At 33.4% G+C, this 21,690-nt stretch overlaps 1 protein-coding gene across 1 annotated transcript in view; it reads left to right on the forward strand.

Moving 5' to 3' along the window:
- KDM7A (lysine demethylase 7A) overlaps window positions 1-21,690 on the forward strand; it is an 88,008-nt gene that overhangs the window by 4,365 nt on the left and 61,953 nt on the right. The window contains exon 2 of the mRNA XM_051963531.1: window positions 20,142-20,227. Within this exon, the coding sequence (XP_051819491.1) occupies window positions 20,142-20,227 (86 nt within the window). The remainder of the gene's footprint in view (window positions 1-20,141; window positions 20,228-21,690) is intronic.

Consider the following 21,690-nt stretch of genomic DNA (forward strand, 5'->3'; position numbering starts at 1 on the left):
ACTGAGGCAAACAGTTAAATAACTTGCTCATAGGTCACATAGCTGGGAAATGTCTGAAGCCAGATTTGAACTCAGGAAGATGTCTTTCTGACACTAAGGCTTGAGACTCTGTCCATTGTGCTGCCAAGCTGTGCCCTCCTTTTTCCCCACGTTCCTTTCAACACTGTATTCTATTTTTTAACTTCATTACTCAATTAACACAGCCCTCTCCATTGATCTTTTGATTGCCAAATTTGATGGCCTTTTCTCAATCCTGATTCTTGACTTCTTTGCAGCATTTGACACTGTTGATCACTCATTCTTCCTGGATACTCTTGATAATTAAAAGTTGCTTTTCAGTTAGAAAATATTTATTTTTCTCTTCCTCCTGCTTCCCTCCTTCATTGGGGAAAAAAAAGAAAAGCCCATTATAACAAATATGCATAGTCAAGGAAAATAAACCCCCACATTTCACATGTCAAAAATGTATATCTTTTGTACCTTGAATCCATCATTTGTCAGGAAATGGATCACAGCTTTCATCATTAGTCCTCTAGAATTTTGGTTGGCCATTCATTTGATCAGAGTTTTTAAACCTTTTAAAATTGTTCATCCGTACAATGTTGTTGCTAACATATAGATTGAGTCCAGGTTCTTCTTACTTTTCTCTATCTTTCCTCCTCTAGGTTTTTCTGATATTGCACTATTCTCTTATTCTGTTTTATTCCCAGTCTCCTTTACTGGTTGGTTCTTCATTGATCTGCACCCACTAACTTTGCATGTCACATACAAGGTTCTATTTTGGGTCTTCTTTGCTCCTCCTATAATGTTCAGCTTGCTGATCTTTTCAGTCCTCCCCTTCCCTCTCACCTCTGAGCTCAATTATCTCTGTGCAAATGATTCCAAGATCCGTATATCCAACCGTAGTGTTTCTTGCAGCTCCAATTCTACTTTAACAACTACTTTTTGTACATTGTAAATTGGATATCTTATGGACTTTTCAAACTCAATATGTACCAGAAAGAAATTTCTTCTCTTTCTCCTACCCTCCTCTGAACTCTCCCCTTTCTCCTACTTTCTTAAACTGTTGAGGCCACCAGCCCCCTCTTAAAGCATTAGAGCACTAAACCTCTTTGTCATCTTGGTCTCCACGCTTTCAGCATTCTAAATATACATTGCTCAGTCTTCTCTTTTCTACCTTCACAGATATAATGTCTTCTTTTTTTCATTTTCACAACTCTAGTCCTCCTTCAAGCTTTCATCTTTTATCTGAGCTGTTCTAACTGGTTTTCCTACCTCAGGTCTTCCCAGTGTAATCTGTTCTCAGCTTCTCTTGTCATCCCTTCTGTCCTCTATCCCCACCTCAATGAATAAACTTCGGTGACTCCCTCTTCCTTCCAGGATTAAATGTAAATTCCTTTGGTGGTCTTCCTCTTCCAGTTTTCTTATACTTTACATTTCTATCCATGTTTTTGTACCAGCAACACTGGTCTCTTGAACACAACGCTACATCTCTTGTCTTTGCTTTTTACTTATTCTCTCCTGCATGTGATATACTCTACCTCCTCAATTCTGCCAAGAGTTTCCTATCTTCCTTCAAAGTTTAGTTCAAATCCAACCTGCTGAATCCACATGGCTTTTCTGAATCCTCTCAGCTACTAATTCCTTATTTTCTAAGAGTTCATCTATACTAAAAATATACACATATTATAGTGTCAACTTAGTTTACACATTTTGTGAACCATTAGAATGTGAGCTGATTGGAGACAGGAGACAGGGTCCTTTTTTTTTTTTTTTGGTAGCCTCAATGCTGAGCATAATGCCTGGTACATAGTAAATGCTTAATAAATGGCTTGTTCACTTGACTAGAATAATTACAGGATTTAAAAAAAACCCTGAATAATCATTCTATCAATAGATATTTATTAGGCATCTCCTATATGTAAGGTATTGTAAGTACATTAGTAGAATTTAAACTATTGGACCCTTGTGTGGTACATTGCTTGCTAAGTATAAAGTATTCTTAAATGCTTGCTGAATTGACTTGCATCCTTAGCTGTTTGTGACTCTTGCTATTTGAATAAATTATTGTACATTGTTGCTGCCTCTGGACATCCTGACTAACTTTTCAGTAGTTTGCAGCAGTCTTTTCCATATTTTGAAAAGCAGATGATCTCCTTTTATTTTTAAATTTCAAAGTTTATTTTCCAAAAGATTTCTAGTAGCATTGGAGGGTTTTGCATATATTTCTTTGTATGAAAGAATGTGTTTTAGGAATTGAGGGTGTTTGAAGGGATAATCAATTTCTATGTTGACATCCACTAATGTTAGGGTAGAAGTTAAAAGGGAGAGAAAGACTGAGCCAAGCATTGAACTTAGTAAAGAAAGAAAGGTAGTGTCCTGGAGGGCAGTAAAGTAGCTGCCAAAATTTTGATTGGATGGTAAATAGGGATGGAATGAAATTCAAAAGTAGAAGTTTACTAAAGGATGATGGTAGAGAGAGAACCTGGAAGTGGCAAGGAAGAGAGAGGAATATTCCCATTCCTCCACCTCTGGAAATATGTCAGGAAGGGAGACTCCAGATGCTGTTATCAGGAGGAAGGTAGGTCTTTGTGAAAGCCAAATGATGGAGTAACAAAGGAAAAAGATTTTACTTGAAAACCAAGTTATTACCTAAGGAACAAGCAGTCTAGAGAGCACATTGGAAGGATTTGTCCTCTTTGATTTCTAAGGATTCTTTCAGTTCTATGAAGTCTGATTACTTTCTTTTTTCTCTCTCTTTTTTTTTTAGGCAAATAGATATGGTTTTATGAATGGAAATAGCAATACCATTTGCATTACCAATCTTTTTTTTTTTTTTTTTTGCTTTGCCTTTAAGCTCCTTTCGATCTGACTTGCATTGAACTCTTTCAAATATGTTATATTCCCTTATTAGAAAGTGAGCTCCTTGAGAGTAGGTCTTGCCTTTCTGCATTTATCCCATTACTTTTATTTTTATTATACCTTTTTTATTTTCAAAACATATGAAAAGATAAAATTTCAACATTGATCCTTGCAAAACTTTGGTGTTCCAAATTTTCCCTCCCTTCTCCCCATGCCCTCCCCTAGATGGCAAGTAATCCAATAGATGTTAAATACGGTAAAAAAAAATATTAAATCCATATATATACATATTTATATAATTATGCTGCACAAGAAAAATCAGATCAAAATGGAAAAGAAAATGAAAAAGAAAACAAAATGCAAGTAAACAACAAAAAGAATGAAAACACTATGTTGTGATCCATACTCAGTTCCTACAATCTTCTCTTTAGTGCAAATGACATTCTTCATTACTAACAATTGGAACTGATTTGTCTCATCTCATTGTTGAAGAGACCATGTCCATCAGAATTGATCATCATATAGTCTTCTTGTTGCCATGTATAATAATCTCCTGGTTCTGCTCATTTCACTTAGCATCACTTCATTTAACTCTCTCCAGGACTCTCTGAAATCATACTGCTGGTCGTTTTTTATAGAATAATAATATTTCATAACATTCATAGACCATAATTTATTCAGCCATTCCCCAGTTGATAAGCATCCACTCAGTTTCCAGTTTCTTGACACCACAAAAAAGGCTGCTACAAACATTTTTGCCCATGTGGGTCCGTTTAAAATCACTTTGGGATATAGATCAGTATTTTAATAGCTCTTTTGGGCATAGTTCCAAATTGCTTTCCAGAATGGTTGGATTCATTCACAGTTCCACCAACAATGTATCAGTGTCCCAGTTTTCCCACATCCCCTCCAATACGCATCATTATCTTTTCTTGTCATCTTAGCCAATCTGAGAGGTGTGTAGTGGTACCTCAGAATTTTCTTAATTTGCATTTCTCTGATCAATAGTTATTTAGACCACCTTTTCATATTACTAGAAATGATTTCAACTTCTTAATCTGAAAATTGTTCATATCCCTTGACTGTCAATTGGAGAATGATTTGAATTCTTATATATTTGTTAATTCTCTCTATATTTTAGCAATGAAACTTATCAGAACCCTTGAATGTAAAATTTTTTTCTCACTTTATTGCTTCCCTTCTAATCGTGTCTGTATTACTTTTGTTTATACAAAAACTTTTTAACTTAATATAATTAAAATTATCTATTTTGTGTTCAATAATATACTCCAGTTCTTCTTTGGTCACAAATTCTTCCCTTCTCTACAGCTCTGAGAGGTAAACTCTCCTATGTTCTTCTGATTTGCTTATAATATCACTCTTTATGTCCAAATCATGAGCCCATTTCGACCTTATCTTAGTATGCGTTTTTTAGGTGTCATTGCCTAGTTTCTGCCATATTAATTTTCAATTTTCCCAGCAGTTTTTGTCAAATAGTGAGTTCTTATCCCAAAAGCTGGGGTCTTTGGGTTTGTCAAACACTAGATTATTATAGTCTTTAACTATTTTGTCCTGTGAAATCTATTCCACTGATCAACTACTCTATTTCTTAGCCAGTATCAAATGCATTTGATGACCACTGCTGCTTTATAATATAGTTTTAGGTCTGAGACAGCTAGGCTACCTTCATTTGCACTTTTTTTCATTACTTCCCTGGACATTCTTGACCTTTTAGTCTTACAAATGAACTTTTTTTTTCTTCTAGATCTGTAAAATTTCTTGTGAGTTTGATTGGTGTGGCACTGAATAAGTAGATTAATTTAGGATAGTGTCATTTTTACTTTCCTCTTTTCTTTGCGAGAACTTTGAATTTTTGTTTTAAGCGCTATATCTTTCTAAAAGTTAAATCAGGTTTTATTTCTTTTTTTTTAGAGCAGAAATGATAATTATGGAAACATGGGGTTGGGAAGTAGGAAGTATAAGGGGAAGAATTTATGTTAAATACCAACAACAACTGACATAGGTTAATTAACTTAGGTTCCTATCTTTGGAACTAATTTTTATTTATAATTAGTTCCAATGTCAATACCTAGTTGGACTTCTAGGTAAGTATGCTTTGTGTATCTGAACTAAATTGCTTTAAAAATGATATGATTTTCTTCATTTTAAGAATTAAAGTAGCCTGGGCAACTCGGGGCTGTGGTGGATAGAGCACCAGCTCTGAAGTCAGGAGGACCTGAGTTCAAATTAGAACTCAACTCTTAACACTTCTTAGCTGTATGACCTTGGACAAGTCACTTAACCCCAATTGCTTCAAAAAAAAAAAAAATTAAAGTAGCCTTTTCTTACCTTTTCACTTGAATGCTAAGTTTGTGAGTTGATTCATTCTGAGGAATATCATCATAAATAATTCATCAGCATTCGAATGTTATATTTTGAAATGAAGCACATATATTATCCATGTGTTAGTGATATTCTGTTAAATCTCTTTTACATTGTTAACTTTTAAATTTAAAAATTTATTTTATTAATGGCTACTCTACTCAATAGGTAGTTGAAAAAACTGCTTTTTAGGGTATCAGTTTGCATTTAGTTTTCTTTTGAACATTTAAATCCTTATCCACTGATCCTGTATAAAAAGAGTTGTAAATAACCCAGGCTTCCGTAGGAATGTGAAACAGCAATGACCAGAAGACAGAAAAAAAAAAACAAATACTGAACTTGTACATGAATAATATTTGTTTTCCAGGAATAATCCTAGAGATTTGTAACCAAGTGACTTTATTTTGAAATGATAGGATTAAGAGATGGGAAGGGATGGTCCAGCTCCCTCATTTTGCAGATGAGAAAACTGAGGCTTAGAAGTCTTGCTCAAATTTAGGAATATTCTAAATTTACAAAGATTCTAACTAACTGAGCTAAAATTCAAAGCTAAGATCCCTGATTTCAAGTTCAATATTATTTCTCTCATACTACATTGTTCTTGGCGTGATTCCAGCTTTTTGCAACTCATAAAATAGTAGTTAAACATATTACAACTATTTGGTCTTGTTGACAGCTTTTCTTGTTATGGTTAATGGTCTTTTATTTGTAACTTATTTTGTGTACCACACATGCCTATCATAAAACAGGGCTAAGAAATTCATGTAAAATATCTTATACTCATATGTAAAACCCTCTTTATTTTGACATAGAGCTAAGGGAAAAAAAAACTGGACCTGTGATTCCACACACAGAGAATTTCTGCTTACAGGAATTTATACCAGCTCAGATCAGGACTGGCTCAAAAGCTTGATTATCTATTACACTACTGTTTGTCAAATTTAAATAGAAACTTTCAGAATTCCTATTGACTTAGGAAACCACAAATTAACATTATCTTTGTTGCATAGTCTTTTAAATTTATTTTGTTAAACCATTTCTCTAGAACAGTTTAACCTGATTAGGCAGCACTTAAGGGGGTTTTTGGTTGATGGAGTTTGAAAAATCTCTGTGCTACATTATGCTTTCTCTTTTGTTTTATCCTAGCTGACCAGAAAGTTTTTGTTTTCCTGGAGAAGAAGCAAGCATCCTTGTCTAGATATCTGGGGTCTTTTTCTGTTCTAGATTTTAATCTCATAAATAACATTTCATTTTTATTAAATTTTTTCCCTTGTTTTTCTGCCTTAGCTCTTCCTGAGTAACCTGAGCACTTAACTTTCTTCAGTCATATCACTTTCTCCAGACCATTTACCTTATCTGTCTCTCTTTTTGATACTGCTCTTGTTTTCTCCTAATATCTTCTCCGGACCTTGTATGGTCTCCAGACTGAAGTCTCTCTGACTAAATGGAATGTAGTTATGGGTTGGGCATAGGTCATGTTTCTTAACTTGTTTCAGACCTGTCTGGGGGTTATTTTTTACCCTCTCTATTCACTGATATTTATCCTGGGAAGGTCTCTGGAATGATAGAGAGAGGCATTATGGAAGGTTGTGTACACCTCATTGGATGGCAAAAAGACCTGACAAGTCAGGAGTGGTGTTGGCCTTGCAGGTAAGCTTGGCTGAAGTGAAGGATTCCCACAAGCAGTGATTAAGACTAAATAAAGGAGCATACTGATAAGGGGGAGCTCTTTGAAGGCTAGAATGAGCAATTTAATTAAATTCATAGTTATTGGAAGATCTTGGGCCTCATTGTGATTTGGTTGGTGGATTTGTAATAACTGTACCCTTTCTGTGATTTTGGTGGGTGCATCTATGTTTGTGTATATCTGAATCCCCTTTCTCTCCCAGAGCTGTTGTCTGACACCATTTTCTTGAATAGGCAGCCTTGCTTATGTAAACTTCATGCTTTTTGGGGTGTGTGTATGTGTGTGTGTGTGTGAGGGGGTATTTCGATTTGAATCTGCTTTGCCTCTGACTTGTTATTCCCCTTGTTCCTCTCCAAACCCTAGTTAGTTTTGGCTTTCCCTCAGGAAGATCCAAAATATTCAACAATATTTGGTTATGGAATATTTTTTGAGCCAATGAAATGTTAGTTCAGTGATGGTTCCTACACTAATAAGTCATATGTCTCACAGATGGCTATATTAATAGGCAAGAGAAATACAGTAACACTTTATTTATCCAGCATCTTTGGGGAATGAGATGTTTTACATTAGTAAAATTTCCTGATAGCTGAAACTTGCCTTTTATAATAATGGAAACCTTTTAATACCTTAGCATTTTTGATGAAGATAAGAGAATAGCTAAAAATGAGCTCATATCTTCATAGTCAGATGAATTATATCCGTGGTAATGGAATAATTTGCAGATGTGATTGCAAAACTATCACTGGTAATCTTTTTTTTTTTTTTTTTTTTTTTGTCTGAGGCAATTGGGGTGAAGTGACTCGCCCAGGGTCACACTTCTAGGAAGTGTAAAGTGTCTGAGACCATATTTGAACTCAGGTACTCCTGACTTCTAGGCTGGTGCTCTATCTATTGTACCACCTAGCTGCCTCAATCATTGGTAATCCTTAAGGAATCATGGACAATGAAAGAGTTGTCAGAAAGTTAAAAACTTGAAAATATTCTAATTTTCAAAGAAGGAGAGAATGAGTTGGATTCAAGAAACTATTGGACAGTAAAATTTAAATCTCAAAAAAAATCTTGAATAAATTAGTAAATGAATGGTTTGTGAGTACTTAGGGGAAAAAAAAAAAAGTACTTTTTCATCATCTGTAGCCAGCATGGGTTTCCTAAGAGCAAAGTATGGCAAATTAACCTTATTTCCCTTTTTGATAGTGTGATTAAAGATTAGAAAAGTGCTGATTAATATTATATCTGTATTTCACCAGGACTTTTGATATCCTTATAGATAAGGTGAGGGTCTGAGTATTTGTATAGTTAAGTGAATTTGTGACATTTGCCCATTTGCTAATTAAGCTGTTTTAATCCAATTTGTTAAAAATATTTGATTAGAAAAGACTCAAAAAGTCCAAGCTCTGTGGCACACCACTAAATACCTCCCTCTCCACATTGACATCAATCCATTAATTAACACTGAACCCATATGGTTGTGAACAGAAGTAGGGGAAATTCTACCTCTGATGCTTAACTGTGTGATCTTACACAAGTCACAACCTCCTTGGGCTTCAGTTTTGCTTCCAAATTTAGGAGATTGGATTAGATGATCTCTGAGGTCACTTCTAAACACATTTATGATCCTTGAATCAGTGGGTGGAAGTTTCAAAGAGTCATCAGATTTAAGTTTGATGTCAGGAACAATTTTCTAACATCTTCTCTCTTAATGAATAATTTTTTTTAACCAATTCCTTAAATTTATAGTAAATTTTTCTGACCTGGTGAATTTATTTGAAGATTAAATTTTGAGAGGATTTGATTGAATTTCTGTCTTGCCCTAATGGACATTTTGGACCCATGTAGCTTGGCAGGGGGCAGACATTACACATGGATGATCAGTTGAGTTTAGAATTTAATAAGAAAAGAGCAAGTCTAAATTGTATTTGTGCATTGTACAACATTTTTAGTGACCATAAACTTCTCCCCAAAACAAACAAAAGCCTTATATTTTTTGACACCAATATTTTTATGATAATTCTGTATGGCTATGTATTATAGATTTTTCAAAGAATCAAAGTTAAAAGTTGCCAAAGAGTTGTTGAAAAAAAAGCATGGTAGGTTTAATTAGGCTACCAGAACTTGTGTTCAAGAAATGGGAAAAAAGACTAACATCCAAGCGATGTATAACTAGAAAATGAGGTGAGTTGAATATAGAACCAGTATGAGAAATAGCAGCTAAAATCCACATGCTTCGTTAATGTTCAATATAATGTTAAGAGATTTAGAGTTTCCTAGTTTATGTGGATTCCTGTATAGGATTATAGAAAGACATGAACAAGAATTGTGATCACATAATCTAGTGAAGTGTTGAAGAAGTAATTGAAAGAATTTTAGGGGGAATTTTTGTGAAACTATAGTCTGACCTCTAGTAGAAATTAAGAACTACAAAATGGACCCTTAAGTTCAAATCTTTGTAGCAGCTCTTTGTTGTGGCAAAGAATTGGAAAGGGAGTGGATGTCTATCAATTGGGGAATAGATGAACAAGTTGTGGTATATGAAGATAATGAAATATTATTGTTCTATAAAAAATAATCAACAAGCTGATTTTAGAAAGATTTACTTGAACTGACACTGAGTGAAACAAGTTGAACGAGGAATATATTGTACACAGTAACAGCAAGATGTGTGATGATCAAATCTGAAAAGACTTGGTTCTTCTCAGTGATTCAAAGCAATTCCAATAGACTTCACAGAAAATGCCATCTGCAACCAGAAAAAGAATAGCTTATGTTCATTTCTTTTTTTTCTTTAAATCTCTCCTATGGTTTTTCCCTTTTGCTTGATTTTTCTCTCCTAACATGATTCATAAAGCAATGTGTGTTAAAAAAAAATCTTGCCACTTAGGCTTTTTACTTGTGTAATCCTGGACCAATCACTCAATTTCCCTTAGCCTCAGTTTCCTCATTTGCAAAAGTAGTGGGCTAATGATATCTGGGGTCTTTTTCTGTTCTAGATTTTAATCTCATAAATAACATTTCATTTTTATTAAATTTTTTTTCTTAAATGTACCCTGTCACAAAATCTTGTATCATTCTATCTTCCTTTATGCCTCATTCTTTCTATACCAGTTCTTTTATCTTCATTGCAATTTCCTTTATTTCCCGCATCTAAATGCTTTCTTAGGCAATCATCTAAGCTTCCACTTTATTTTACTCCCTCCCCCAAATCAGTCAGCCCTACAGTTGCCAAATTCTAGTCTCCTCTTCCACTCTCAAATTTTTCATCCTTTTATCCTATTGATGCTCATCTCATGCTTAACCCCAATCCTGTTTTACTCCCATCTTCAGCCTTCTTAGCTCCTGCTCTTGTGCTGTGATTGGAATTGGAGGAATTCACATAAGCATGCTGATTGGGTACATGCACATTTTGATCTCAACTGACCCCTCAAAGCTGGAAGGCAAGCCTATTTTTCCGTAATCGATTCTTTGCTTTACTACACGCAGAAGCTGTTTCAAAGCTCTTTGCTTTTTAAATCTATCATACCCTTTCCTTTTCCCTACCCTCTCAGTTAAGAGCTTTGATTCTTTTACTGAGAAAATTCTGAAGACATTTGCCACGAACTCCTCCTCTTTTCTTCTTTTCATTTTAGAAACCTTTTGACATCATCCTCAATCCTCTTTTCTGCCAGTTTCTGATTAATAATGAAGTGATCCTATTTTGGCTAAAGCCAGTTCCTCTATATTGATTGCTTCTCATCTCCTCCAGTCATCTTTAGCAGATCGCATCTTTTAATCATTTCCTCTCCCCCTCTAATCTTTGATTTCTTCCTAATTGGTACCTTTTTTACTGTATTTATATATGACCAAATCTTCCCAATACTTAAAAACAACAACAACAAAACTTTAGTATTCCCCACCATTTTCTTTAGCTATCATCCTATCTCTTCTCTCTTTCACAGCCAAAGTCATAGAAAAAGTTGACATTTATTTGCTGGTTGCCTTCCCCTCTTAACTCTCTCCTCTCCCCCAACTCCATTTTATTTTGGCTTCTGACCTATCCTTTTTCCAGTTATCTTCATTGCTTATCAGATAGTTTTTTTTTTTTTTTTTTTTTAAGTTCTCACTCAGATCTTTCTGCTGCATTCAACATTATTAATGACTCTCTCTACCTGGAGTCATCATCCCCTTCCCCTGCCCTTTTCTCCTTCTTCTTCTCTCTCCCTCTTTTTTTCTTTCTTTCTCCTCCCTCCCTCTCTCCCTTCTTGCCCTCTTCTCTTTTGTGATATTGCTATTTACTTCTTATGTCCTTTAACTGTGAGTGTTGGCCAAGTTCTATCCTGGGGTCTCTTTCTATAGAATAGATCGTCTATAGATCATCTCTCTTGATGATCTGATCAATTTCCATGGATTCATTTATCAGTACTATGCAGGTGACTCATGTGCTTCAATATCCAGCTCCATTTTCTCTTCTAAGTTTAAGTCCAGCACCACAAACTGACTGCCAATTGTTTCAACTTGGATGTCTTGGAGGTCTCAGAGTTACTATATTCAAAGCAACTCAGATGTTTTCCCAAACCTACCCTTGCCCTAAATTTTACAATTTCTGACAATTTCTTACTATTCTTTGCCTCTCGTGTTCATTATCTCTACTATTCATTCTCTCTCCTCCCAAATCTTTTGGCTTTTATCTCTGGACATTCGGTGCTACCTTAGTCTTCACACAATTCCTGTCTAGTTCAAGACCTCTTATTTCTCACCTCAGCTGTTGAAGTGATCTCCATATGTGCTTGCTCCCTCAAATTTCTCTTCATTCTGATCCATCCTTCCTTATGTGAATATGTCTCTGATAAATTCCACAAGCTCCCTATTGCCTCTTGATTTAAAGAAATTTCTGTTTTGCTTTACACATTAGTTGAATTGAGGCAAAACTTTACCCTATTTCTGTTTACTTTGCCTTTGAATGAAAAAAATCATTGTCAATTGATTGCAGCTTGATCCTTAGAGAAATTCCTAAGTTCTGGTATTAAAGACTTTAACAACCTGATCTCATTTTTCTTTAGCCTCTCTATTTCTAAAGTACAAAACTCTTATTTCCTATCTTATTGAATTTCTTGTTTCCTTCAAAAAGCAACTCAAGCATCATTGTGGGAAGTTTAGATACCCTGAACCTATCTTACTTTTATTTTGTATTGATGCAGTATATACTATGAGGAATTAAATTTGATTCAATTGATAGTCACCTATAGATTTTTTTGATACAGTAAAATATAAAGTGCTTAGCACAGTGACTGGCAAATAGTAGATATTATATAAATACTTATTCCCTTTCTGCTTTATTTTTTTACCCTCAAGAATGAGTAACATGGTGACATTTATATTTAGTAATTTCATTATATGTTTCTGTTGTTTGTATGTTTCTTGAATATGTTAGGTGTGTGTATAGTTTTCAAAATGAGGTATATTATCTATATACTTTTTCTTTTTTGATGGAACGTAAGCTCACCAAGAGTAAAAATTGCTTAATATTTTGAATTTTTATCTTTGCTTGAAGATCTTAACATATCTTTACAAAAATGCTTAATAAAAGCTTATTTGTTGATAAATTGCAGGTCCCTTTTGCTAGGTACTGAAGGTCAGTTTTAAAGATACACAAAATATGATTCTGTTTCAGAGAGCTTGCCAATCTTTTGGAAGTGTTGCAGTCTAGGATTTGCATCTAACATTCATGGTCTATAGATGAAGTATCTTTTGGTTCAATATATAATGAGAGCATATAAATTATTTTACTCATCTGGTTCAAGTTTCAGAAAAGCAGTCACATTGGATATTTGTCTGACACTCCACCAACCAATTTTCCTAACTGTACTAGATCTCTCTTCCAATCTCTCTTTGTAATATTGTCAGAAGAATCTTTCTTTACATAGATTTGGTCTTTAGTCATTTGCTCAAAGGTCTTTAATGACTTCCCATTACTTCCTAAATACAGTTCTGCTACCTTTAGTACTGTATTTTCAGGGACCTCTGCAATCTGGCACTGTTCTTTTCCTGCCTTCCTTATAACATGACTTTTTCGGTTCTAGGCTAAGCTTGTCTACACATTTTTCTTTCAGTGCTTGATATACTCTGTAGTCAACTAATGGCAAATCATTTTAGTTGAAAAGGTTTTTAAAAATCAAATTGATGTAAGATTAGGGGGACAGTAGTTCCCAGATAGCAGTTCACCTGAAAAATCTGTAGAATCCTTTAGTGGAGTTCAAGCTACTTAATGGAAGTCTGTGCTATGATATAGATACTCCAAATACTATCGTAATCTTACACTTAGTTGAGTGGGGAGTAGAAGGTTGCAGTTGTCATTGTATTTTGCACTAGTAAGACTATGTATTTAGTTCTGTGTAACATGTTTTAGAAAGCTTGATAAGGAGGGAAGCAGCCAGAGAATTATTGCCAATACAATGAGGACCCAAGATTGTACCCTATAGAAGATTGGAGAAACTGGGTGTTTAAAGCTTGGAGAAAAGTAAAAATTTAGGGGAAAACTTAATTATCTTATCATATGGAAGAGAAATTAGATTTGTTCTTGGCCACAGAGGGCAGGATTAGGAATGAGTGGAATTTGTAGGGAATAAGATTTCAGCTTGAAGTAAACACAAAACTTTCCAGAAGTGGAATGTGTTTGTCTTGGGATATGTAGGGAGTTCTCTTTCACTAGAAATTTTTTTTTTTTAAATTTACAAAGCATATGCATGGATAATTTTTTCAACATTGACCAATATTGACCCTTGCAAAATTGTTCCACATTTTCCCCTCCTTTCCCCCACTCCCTCCCCTAGCTGGCAGTTGGGTCCAGTACATGTTAAATATGTTGAAATACATGTTAAATGCAATATATGTATACATGTTTATGCAGTTATCTTGCTGTACGAGAAAAATCAGATCAAGAAGGAAGGAAAAGAAAAACTGAGAAAGGAAATAAAATGCAAGCAAATAACAAGAGAGTGAGAATGCTATATTGTGTTCCACAATCTGTTCCACAGGTCTCTCTCTAGGTGTAGATGGCTCTCTTCATCACTGAAAAGTGGAACTGGTTTGAATTAGAATTCTTTAAAGCAAAAGCATCACTTTGAGTAAATAAAAGCTTTGGTTTGATTTGAGGGGGAAATGTATTTTTTTTTTTTTTATATTCAATGACCTCTAAAATTATTTCTAATTCTGAGATCCTGTGATTCTTGAAATATCTTATTGATTACCACTCATATATCCACAACTATGCTAGGTGATTGATTCCAACCAAAGAAAAACTATGATAAAAAGTTCTTTTTTTTCCCTCAGTAGTATTCCCCTCTCCTCATACATGCAAAGATAGTTTTCAACATTCACCTTTACAAAACTTTTTCTTCCAAATTCCTCCCCTCCCCCAGACAGTAAGCAATCCAATATAGGTTAAAACATGTGCAGTTCTTTTAAACATTTCCGTATTCATTATGCTGTGTAAGAAAAATCAGATCAAAAGGAGGAAAAAAAAACAAGAAAAAAAAGCAAACAAAAAAAAGGTGAAAATACTATGTTTTGGATCTATATGCAGTCTTTTAAATTCTGGATGTGGGTGGCTCTTTTCATCATAAAAGCCTATTGGAATTACATTGAATTACCTCATTGTTGAAAAGAGCTAAGTCCACCATAGTTGACAAGAATTTTTTGACTTCAAGCAATTTACAATAATTCTAGTTGTTGAGCTAAGACTTGAGATAATAATAAAGTAGTAATAAGTATACTTCAACAATTAAGTATAATAAGAAATTTGAAGAGAGAAAAATAACTGAAAATTGAGACAGTTGGAGAAAGCCTCATAGGACGTAACATCTACATTGGGCCTTGAAGGATGGTGTTATATTTTGGTAGATGAATAGAAGCAGGAGAACACATTTTAGATAGGAGAAATAGCTAACCAAGGTTATTGATAATACTATTTCAAAAATTAGCTACCTTGTCCCTGACATCAAGAATGTAAATGGGAGCAGTGGGGATGAGGATGGGGGTAGGGAGGTAGAAAATGTTTTCAAATCCCAGGAAATTCTGGTTAGTCATTAATTCAACTCTGTTCTCTTCAAGTGTCAAAAGAATGCCAGCTAAGCAACAATATCTGAAGATTAAGACAATGAAAGTGCTAAAGTTATCACTGTCCCACTCACCAAATGGCAGTGAAGCTGCTCTTCTGTAAACAGAAGCTGCTCAACAAAGGTCAGATTGTCACACTATAGAAAGGATGCCAAAATGCAGTTCCTTGGAAATCAAAAGATTTTACCTTTTGGGTTAGCAGTTACGACACAAATACACACAGACACACAAGCCATTTGGGGGGGATGCGTGTGAAAGGAAAACATGATTTTGTTTTTGAAGGGCCTCCAAAAAATTTTAAAAATAATCTTTATATAATTATGGTTTTACAAAATTAAAGAAAGCTATACTTTTATTATTATGCTTTTTAAGCTGAGTATTAATATTAATTTTTTCCTAATTTTTATGGGCTTTTAAAAATCTTCTTTGCTCACTTTTCCCTTTCATATATTTATTTCTCTGTTTGGTATTAACTATTTCCAAAAGACTGGGTGTCTGTCTCTGTCTCTGTCTCTGTCTCTGTCTCTGTCTCTCTCTCTCTCTCTCTGTTTCTGTCTTCTCTCATTCTCTCTTGTTTCCTCCTCTCTCTCTCTCTTTCCCTATCTCTGCCTCTTTGTACATCTATCTGTACAATAAAATGTACAGAAGCAGAGTCAGAAGTTTTGTTCCATAACAGTTTTGTTTCCACAGCAGTGTTGCAGCAACAAATATAATTCTTAAGGAAGTGTTCCACTTTATTTTCCTAAATGGCTATTATGTGCTTAGCAGCATTATAAAATAGAGAATTAGGAGGAGGTACAGTTTTGCTAAAACAGAATCTGGAATGGGAATGAAGACCAGTGGTGTTGTTCTATCAAATGATTAACTACTGATCCTCTGGAAAAACAAACAAACTATGTACAGCATTTAAGTTTGATTTGCATTGTTAACATTTTCTCTATCACTTTCTTAAGTCTACACTCACCCACAGAACAATAAATCAAACTCTGATTTGGAAGGTTTGTGGATTTCCAGGATGTAAATGGTTCCACTAAAACGCTATTTGAATTGCCTCTAGCAAGACATACCTAGATAATAAAGTGCTTTGTGAAATTTTAGGAAGAATATTGTTGTTGAAAAATTAGGAGGACATGAGTTGAGATGAGCTTTATGTTAAAAAAATATGGATTGCAAACAGATAAGTATTATTTGACAGGCTTTAATTGAAGAAGATATAAAAATTGATTTTTTCATCAGGTCTACATTTGATCTTAAATATTTTCATGAAATAGCATAATGTAGTGGAAAGAATACTGGACTTGAGTCAAGATACTTAGGTTCAAAAATCCTAGTTATAGCACTTATTATCTATGTTACCTTAAAATCATTTATTTCTCTGTGCCTTAGGGTAACTTGTTTATAAAATGAAAATAATATTTTTGCCTGTCTAATTTGCATGATTGTTGTGAAGAAAGTATTTCATAAATTTTAAAATGATATAGAAATATGAATTTGTGTATAGTTTTGGGGATAACTTGACCTATGTTATTACTATTTCTTGAAAAAATTCTTTTCTTTTGAATGAACTCTCAGAAAGTTGTTATTCTATGCCATTATGTTTTACTATGAAATTTGTCACTTAAATTTTTATTCCTTGCATTCCTCTGGTCTTCCTCCTTCCCTTCCTTCCTCCCTCCCTCTCTCCCTCCCTTCTTCTTTCTCTCTCCCTCTCTCTCTTCTTCTCTCTCTCCCTCCCATCCCTCCTGTCTTCTTTCCCTTCTTTTCCTTCCCTCCCTGAATTTTCTTTGGACCTTCAGGAAGATGTTTGTCTTCATGTTTTGAACTATACTATTTGTTACTGAGTTGACTTCAAGTATTCATTTTTATTTTATCTTAAGCTACTTTTTTTTTTTAACACAAAATCATTATACTCAGAAATATTTAAAAAGACTTTGTCCACTGGGACATATATTAGACTATATTTAAAAACTGCTGACAGAGTGCCCTTTAATCCTGTAGTCTCAGTACTGGGAATCTATTCTAAGAATGTTAAACAAAGGATCTCATATATCCCCAAATATTAATACCTGCAGTTTTTTTGGTAGCAAAATGTTGCAGAGAGAAAGTATTCATTAATGGGGGATATTTGACCAAGTTGTGGTATAGGAATGTAAAAGAACACTCTTGTATTTTAAGAAATAATATTTGAAGAATTCTGAAATAGATGCAAAAATTGTTGTAGAACTAACTTGATTCTCATAATGTCAATGAATTGATTCATTGGAATGTCAATCTTAATACAGGAAAACAGATAATGAAACATTCTTCCTTTCTATAGAAAGTTGAGAAGACTGGGTGATGGCTGTTGGAAAGAATGGACATCAAAGATCTTAGTTGGGTTTGCTGAACTGTTGTTAAGAAGTGGTGGGGGTGCTGTGTATGGTGTATATAATTTTCATTGGCTATCTTGCTCTTTCAGTAACTTGGTTAGATTAGTGTCTACAAATCTTTCTGTTTCTAGAGATTATCCTCTCTGCTAGCATCCTGTCTTATTACAGTATGAAGGTGATTTGACTTTATTCAAAGAAATGTTAATGGAACACAAGCATGAGCCAAATCTATTAAAATATTAAAAGTTGTAAATGTAAGAACTTGCCTGTTATTGCCCACATTTCTATGCCCAACCTTCCTAGATAAGCTTGAGAGGATTATTACTAAATTGGTTACAGCGTAAAATATTTTTCTATACTGACTACTTTTGAAAGAGCATCTACTAAGTCCTATGGGGACACAAGGATTTTATTTTTAAAGTATAAAGTGCACTCTTAGTAATCTTGTGCTTAACCTCCTGTAATACAAAGAAACAATTGAAATTGCATTTTGATTTAGTCAATTTCTTCTTAAAAATATCAAAATTATAAATTCCATGTCCATTTAGTATTTATATTCCTGATATAAAATCTCCAGTAGGCAATGGTATACTTTTTTTTTTAAGCATTAAAAAAGTTATGCTAAATTTGATAACCCCAATAGAAAACTCCTTCTTAATGAAAGAAAGAGATAAGAGTTTGAATTCTGGGGACTGGGAATGTAAAATCAAATGTACAGAAACACATTACATGAAATGATAAAGTTTAGTTATTTTAATATTTGTTTTAAAATATCAGTTAACTTTAGCAGAAAATACCAAAAATGTGCAGTTTGCTTCTTTAGATTCTTTTGAACTTTTTTTACTTCTATATGTTTACAAATTTTGTTAATTTGGTTTTATTTTTAGTTGTAGTGAATTTGTATATTCTACTTCTACTTTATATTATTTCATATCTTCCTATTTTTTCTGTTCTTTGGACTTATATGTAATTTCTTATGGTACAATACTATTCTACTTTTTTTTTTTTACATACCAAATTTCAGCATTTAAAAATTATCCTAATTAAAAGTGTTAATTGTTATCTATGTTGATGCAAATAATCTGTAGGGCAGACTATTATTATTGATATATTAATGCACTCAGGGAAATAATTTAGTCTAAGTGGTGACTTAAAAATTGGGTTTGCACACAGAATTATAGATCCTCAGAGATAGAGACTAGGCCAATCTTCTTATGTGAAATATGACTTTATTAAATGACATGAAAATGGGTAGGGTTATAGTATTATTTTTATATATATAGTATTATATATATAACTATATATGAAGGATCTGTCTCCCTCCTCTCAATTTTAAATTTTATCATCTCCTGGGTATTAGACTAATGGGTTTATCATGGTCATGATACCTGAACAGTTTAATACCTGTGGCTGAGTTTTGTTGACATGATAACGGTAAAGCCACATTTCATTGTGAAATAGCCCAAGTAAGGGCACTTTTGTTTTTTAATACAGTGATTTCACTGACATTGATTTTGTAACTATTGTGGTGTTAAGACAGAATTTCTTGCTCTAAATCATTATTGATTAGATAAATGCAAATTAAAACAACTCTGAGGTATCATATTGTACCTATCAGATTGGCTAATATGATAAAAAAGGAAAATGACAAATACTGGAGAAAATGTGGGAAAATTGGGGTACTAATGTATTGTTGGCAGAATTGTGAACTGATTCAACCATTCTGAAGTTATTTGGAGGTGTGACCACAAGACCCTTTGTCTTCCAGCAGTACCAGTATTAAGTCTGTAACCCAAAAAGATCACCAGAAAGGGGGAAAGGACCTACATGTCCAAAAATATTTATAGCAGTTTTTTTGTGGTCGCAAAGAGTTAGATATTGAGTAGATGTCCATCAATTGGGGAATGGCTGAACAAGTTGTGGTATGTGAATATAATGGAATTCTATTCTATAAGAAATGATGAGCAGGCAGATTTCAGAAATATCTGGACTTACATGAACTGATCATGAGTGAAGTAAACAGAACCAGAAGAATCTTGTATATACTAATAGTCACATAATGTGATAATCAACGTGATGAACTTAGTTCTTCTCAACAATACAGTATTCCAGGACAGTTCTAAAAAACTCATGATGGAAATTGTTATCCATAGCCAGAGAAAGAACTATGAATTATAAATGCAGATCAAAGCAGACTGTTTTCACTTTTTCTATGTGTGATTTTTTTTCCTGCTGCTTCTTTTATAACATGATTAATGAGGAAATGTTTTACATGATTGCATGTGTATAACCTGTATGAGATTTTTTGCTGTCTTAGGAAGGGAGGGGAGAAAAAATTTTTAATTCAAAATCTTACAAAAAACAATATTGTAGACTATCTTTACATATAATTGGAAAAAATAAAATACTATTCAATAAAAATAAAATACTCAAAAAAAAAAAAAAGAATTACTCCTGACATTTCTGATAGTTTGGAATTTTGTGTTGTTACTCCTGATCCTTTGAAGTTTGTCTCTTTATTTGCTTAGCAGGTAATTGGGCAAATGGAATTTAATTTTGCTATGTTATACCAGGTTAACTAGAAAAATGTGTGTGTGTGTGTGTGTGTGTGTGTGTGTGTGTATAAAACTAACATTGTTGGCAATTTGGCAATTTTAGTTTTAAATTTATAACCTGAGTTTCAGTTTAGTATTTGATGTAGCTTTCTTTTAAAGTTATTTTAAATTCTGAATTTTATTTTTTTTCTCTCTTAGCTGTGTTAGAGTAGAAGAACATCATGCTGTTGATATTGACCTATATCACTGTCCCAACTGTGCAGTTCTCCATGGATCTTCCTTAAGTAAGTACTAGATAAGCAAATTAATTTCAGTGCAGGATATGTGATGACAACCCATTCTAACCAGTTATATCATTATCAGATATTACTATAGTGTTTTTTTTTTTTTTTTTAGGAGATATCAGGAATAACTTCTAAAACTATTATTAAACCATATCTGGGTCAGGAAGTTTGTGTGTTAAAAGTTATTAATTGTCAAAATGAAATGAAAATTATGTTGATTCTAGTTACTTAGTCTAACTAATCATTTTATAAATTAAAAATTTTTGCTTTTAGAAATATTTGTAAAATCTACAGAATATATAGAGATTTTATTTTCCAGTAAAATTAGAATATAATTCTTTAGCCAGACTTTTATTTTGAAGTTTAGCTATGTGTTTTTTAGCAGAAATAAAGTATTTAGCTAATATGTTCAATAAAAATATATTGATAAACACTTATGAATTGATGTCTTTTTTTTTTTGCTTAAAAATTTTAAACTATAAGATAGACTCAGAATTATGATAATTATTTTTTGTTGCACCAAAATCCTCCAGAATAGGAATTATAGACTGCTAGCATACTTGAATATGTTTTGGCCCAGGTTTGGTTTTCAGGTGAATTTACAGTATTTTTTGAAACATAACAGGGCAGACTATAATTTAGGATCCTTTGCAATTTTTCAGACATTTCTATAGTACTTTATAATATGTGTTATTGTTTCATTTATCTAGTATTAACTGAAATTTTTTTAAAGGATGGGACTATTTTCTAGGTAATAAAAAGGATACCTCTGTGGACCAATATTCCTGTGATAGTAATGATTAAATGTGGGTATTTAGTTAGTCTGGAGAACTTAGGTGTATGTAGAAACTTGTATGTACACTTTTTTTCAAAAATATAATTAGAACTTACCCATTATACACAAAATGTTTATTATAGGCCAGGTTTTGAACCAATATTGAAAAAAATAAGACATTTGGGGAATATTTAGCAGTTAATAGAAAGAGGTTCATTTAGTCATTGCAGGGAAAAGAAAAGTTATTGAAGGGAATATTTATTATGAACACAGCCTTCTGTTGAGTACGGAATTCTTACCTGTTTATCTCTTGTGATGGTCTAAGGTCAGACACTTAAGGGAACAGTTGAAGTTGCTCAAAGAGCCTTTAGTCTTTTTTGTACTTAGGTGACCAGGACTGATCAGAGTGGCTTAAGCCACTTAGTTCTTTATATGAGCCAGTTAGATCTTGAAGATAATTTCAGTATCTTTTAAGACAACACACCAACAGTAATAGCCAAGGATGTGAGATATAGTTGAGTCAGAGACCCTAAGAAAAATTGTATTTGTTCTTAGCACAAAGTGAACTAGAAATTGAGTTCAGCTTTTTTTATTCATATGAAGAAATAAATTCAGTGAAGTTATTTTCTTAGTCTTTGTGCTTTTTGGAGTAGTGTTAAACAGAGAAGCTTTATTGTAATGTAGTGGG

This window comes from Antechinus flavipes, chromosome 5, assembly GCF_016432865.1.
Source record: "Antechinus flavipes isolate AdamAnt ecotype Samford, QLD, Australia chromosome 5, AdamAnt_v2, whole genome shotgun sequence".
In the NCBI taxonomy this organism is placed as follows: Eukaryota; Metazoa; Chordata; class Mammalia; order Dasyuromorphia; family Dasyuridae; genus Antechinus; species Antechinus flavipes.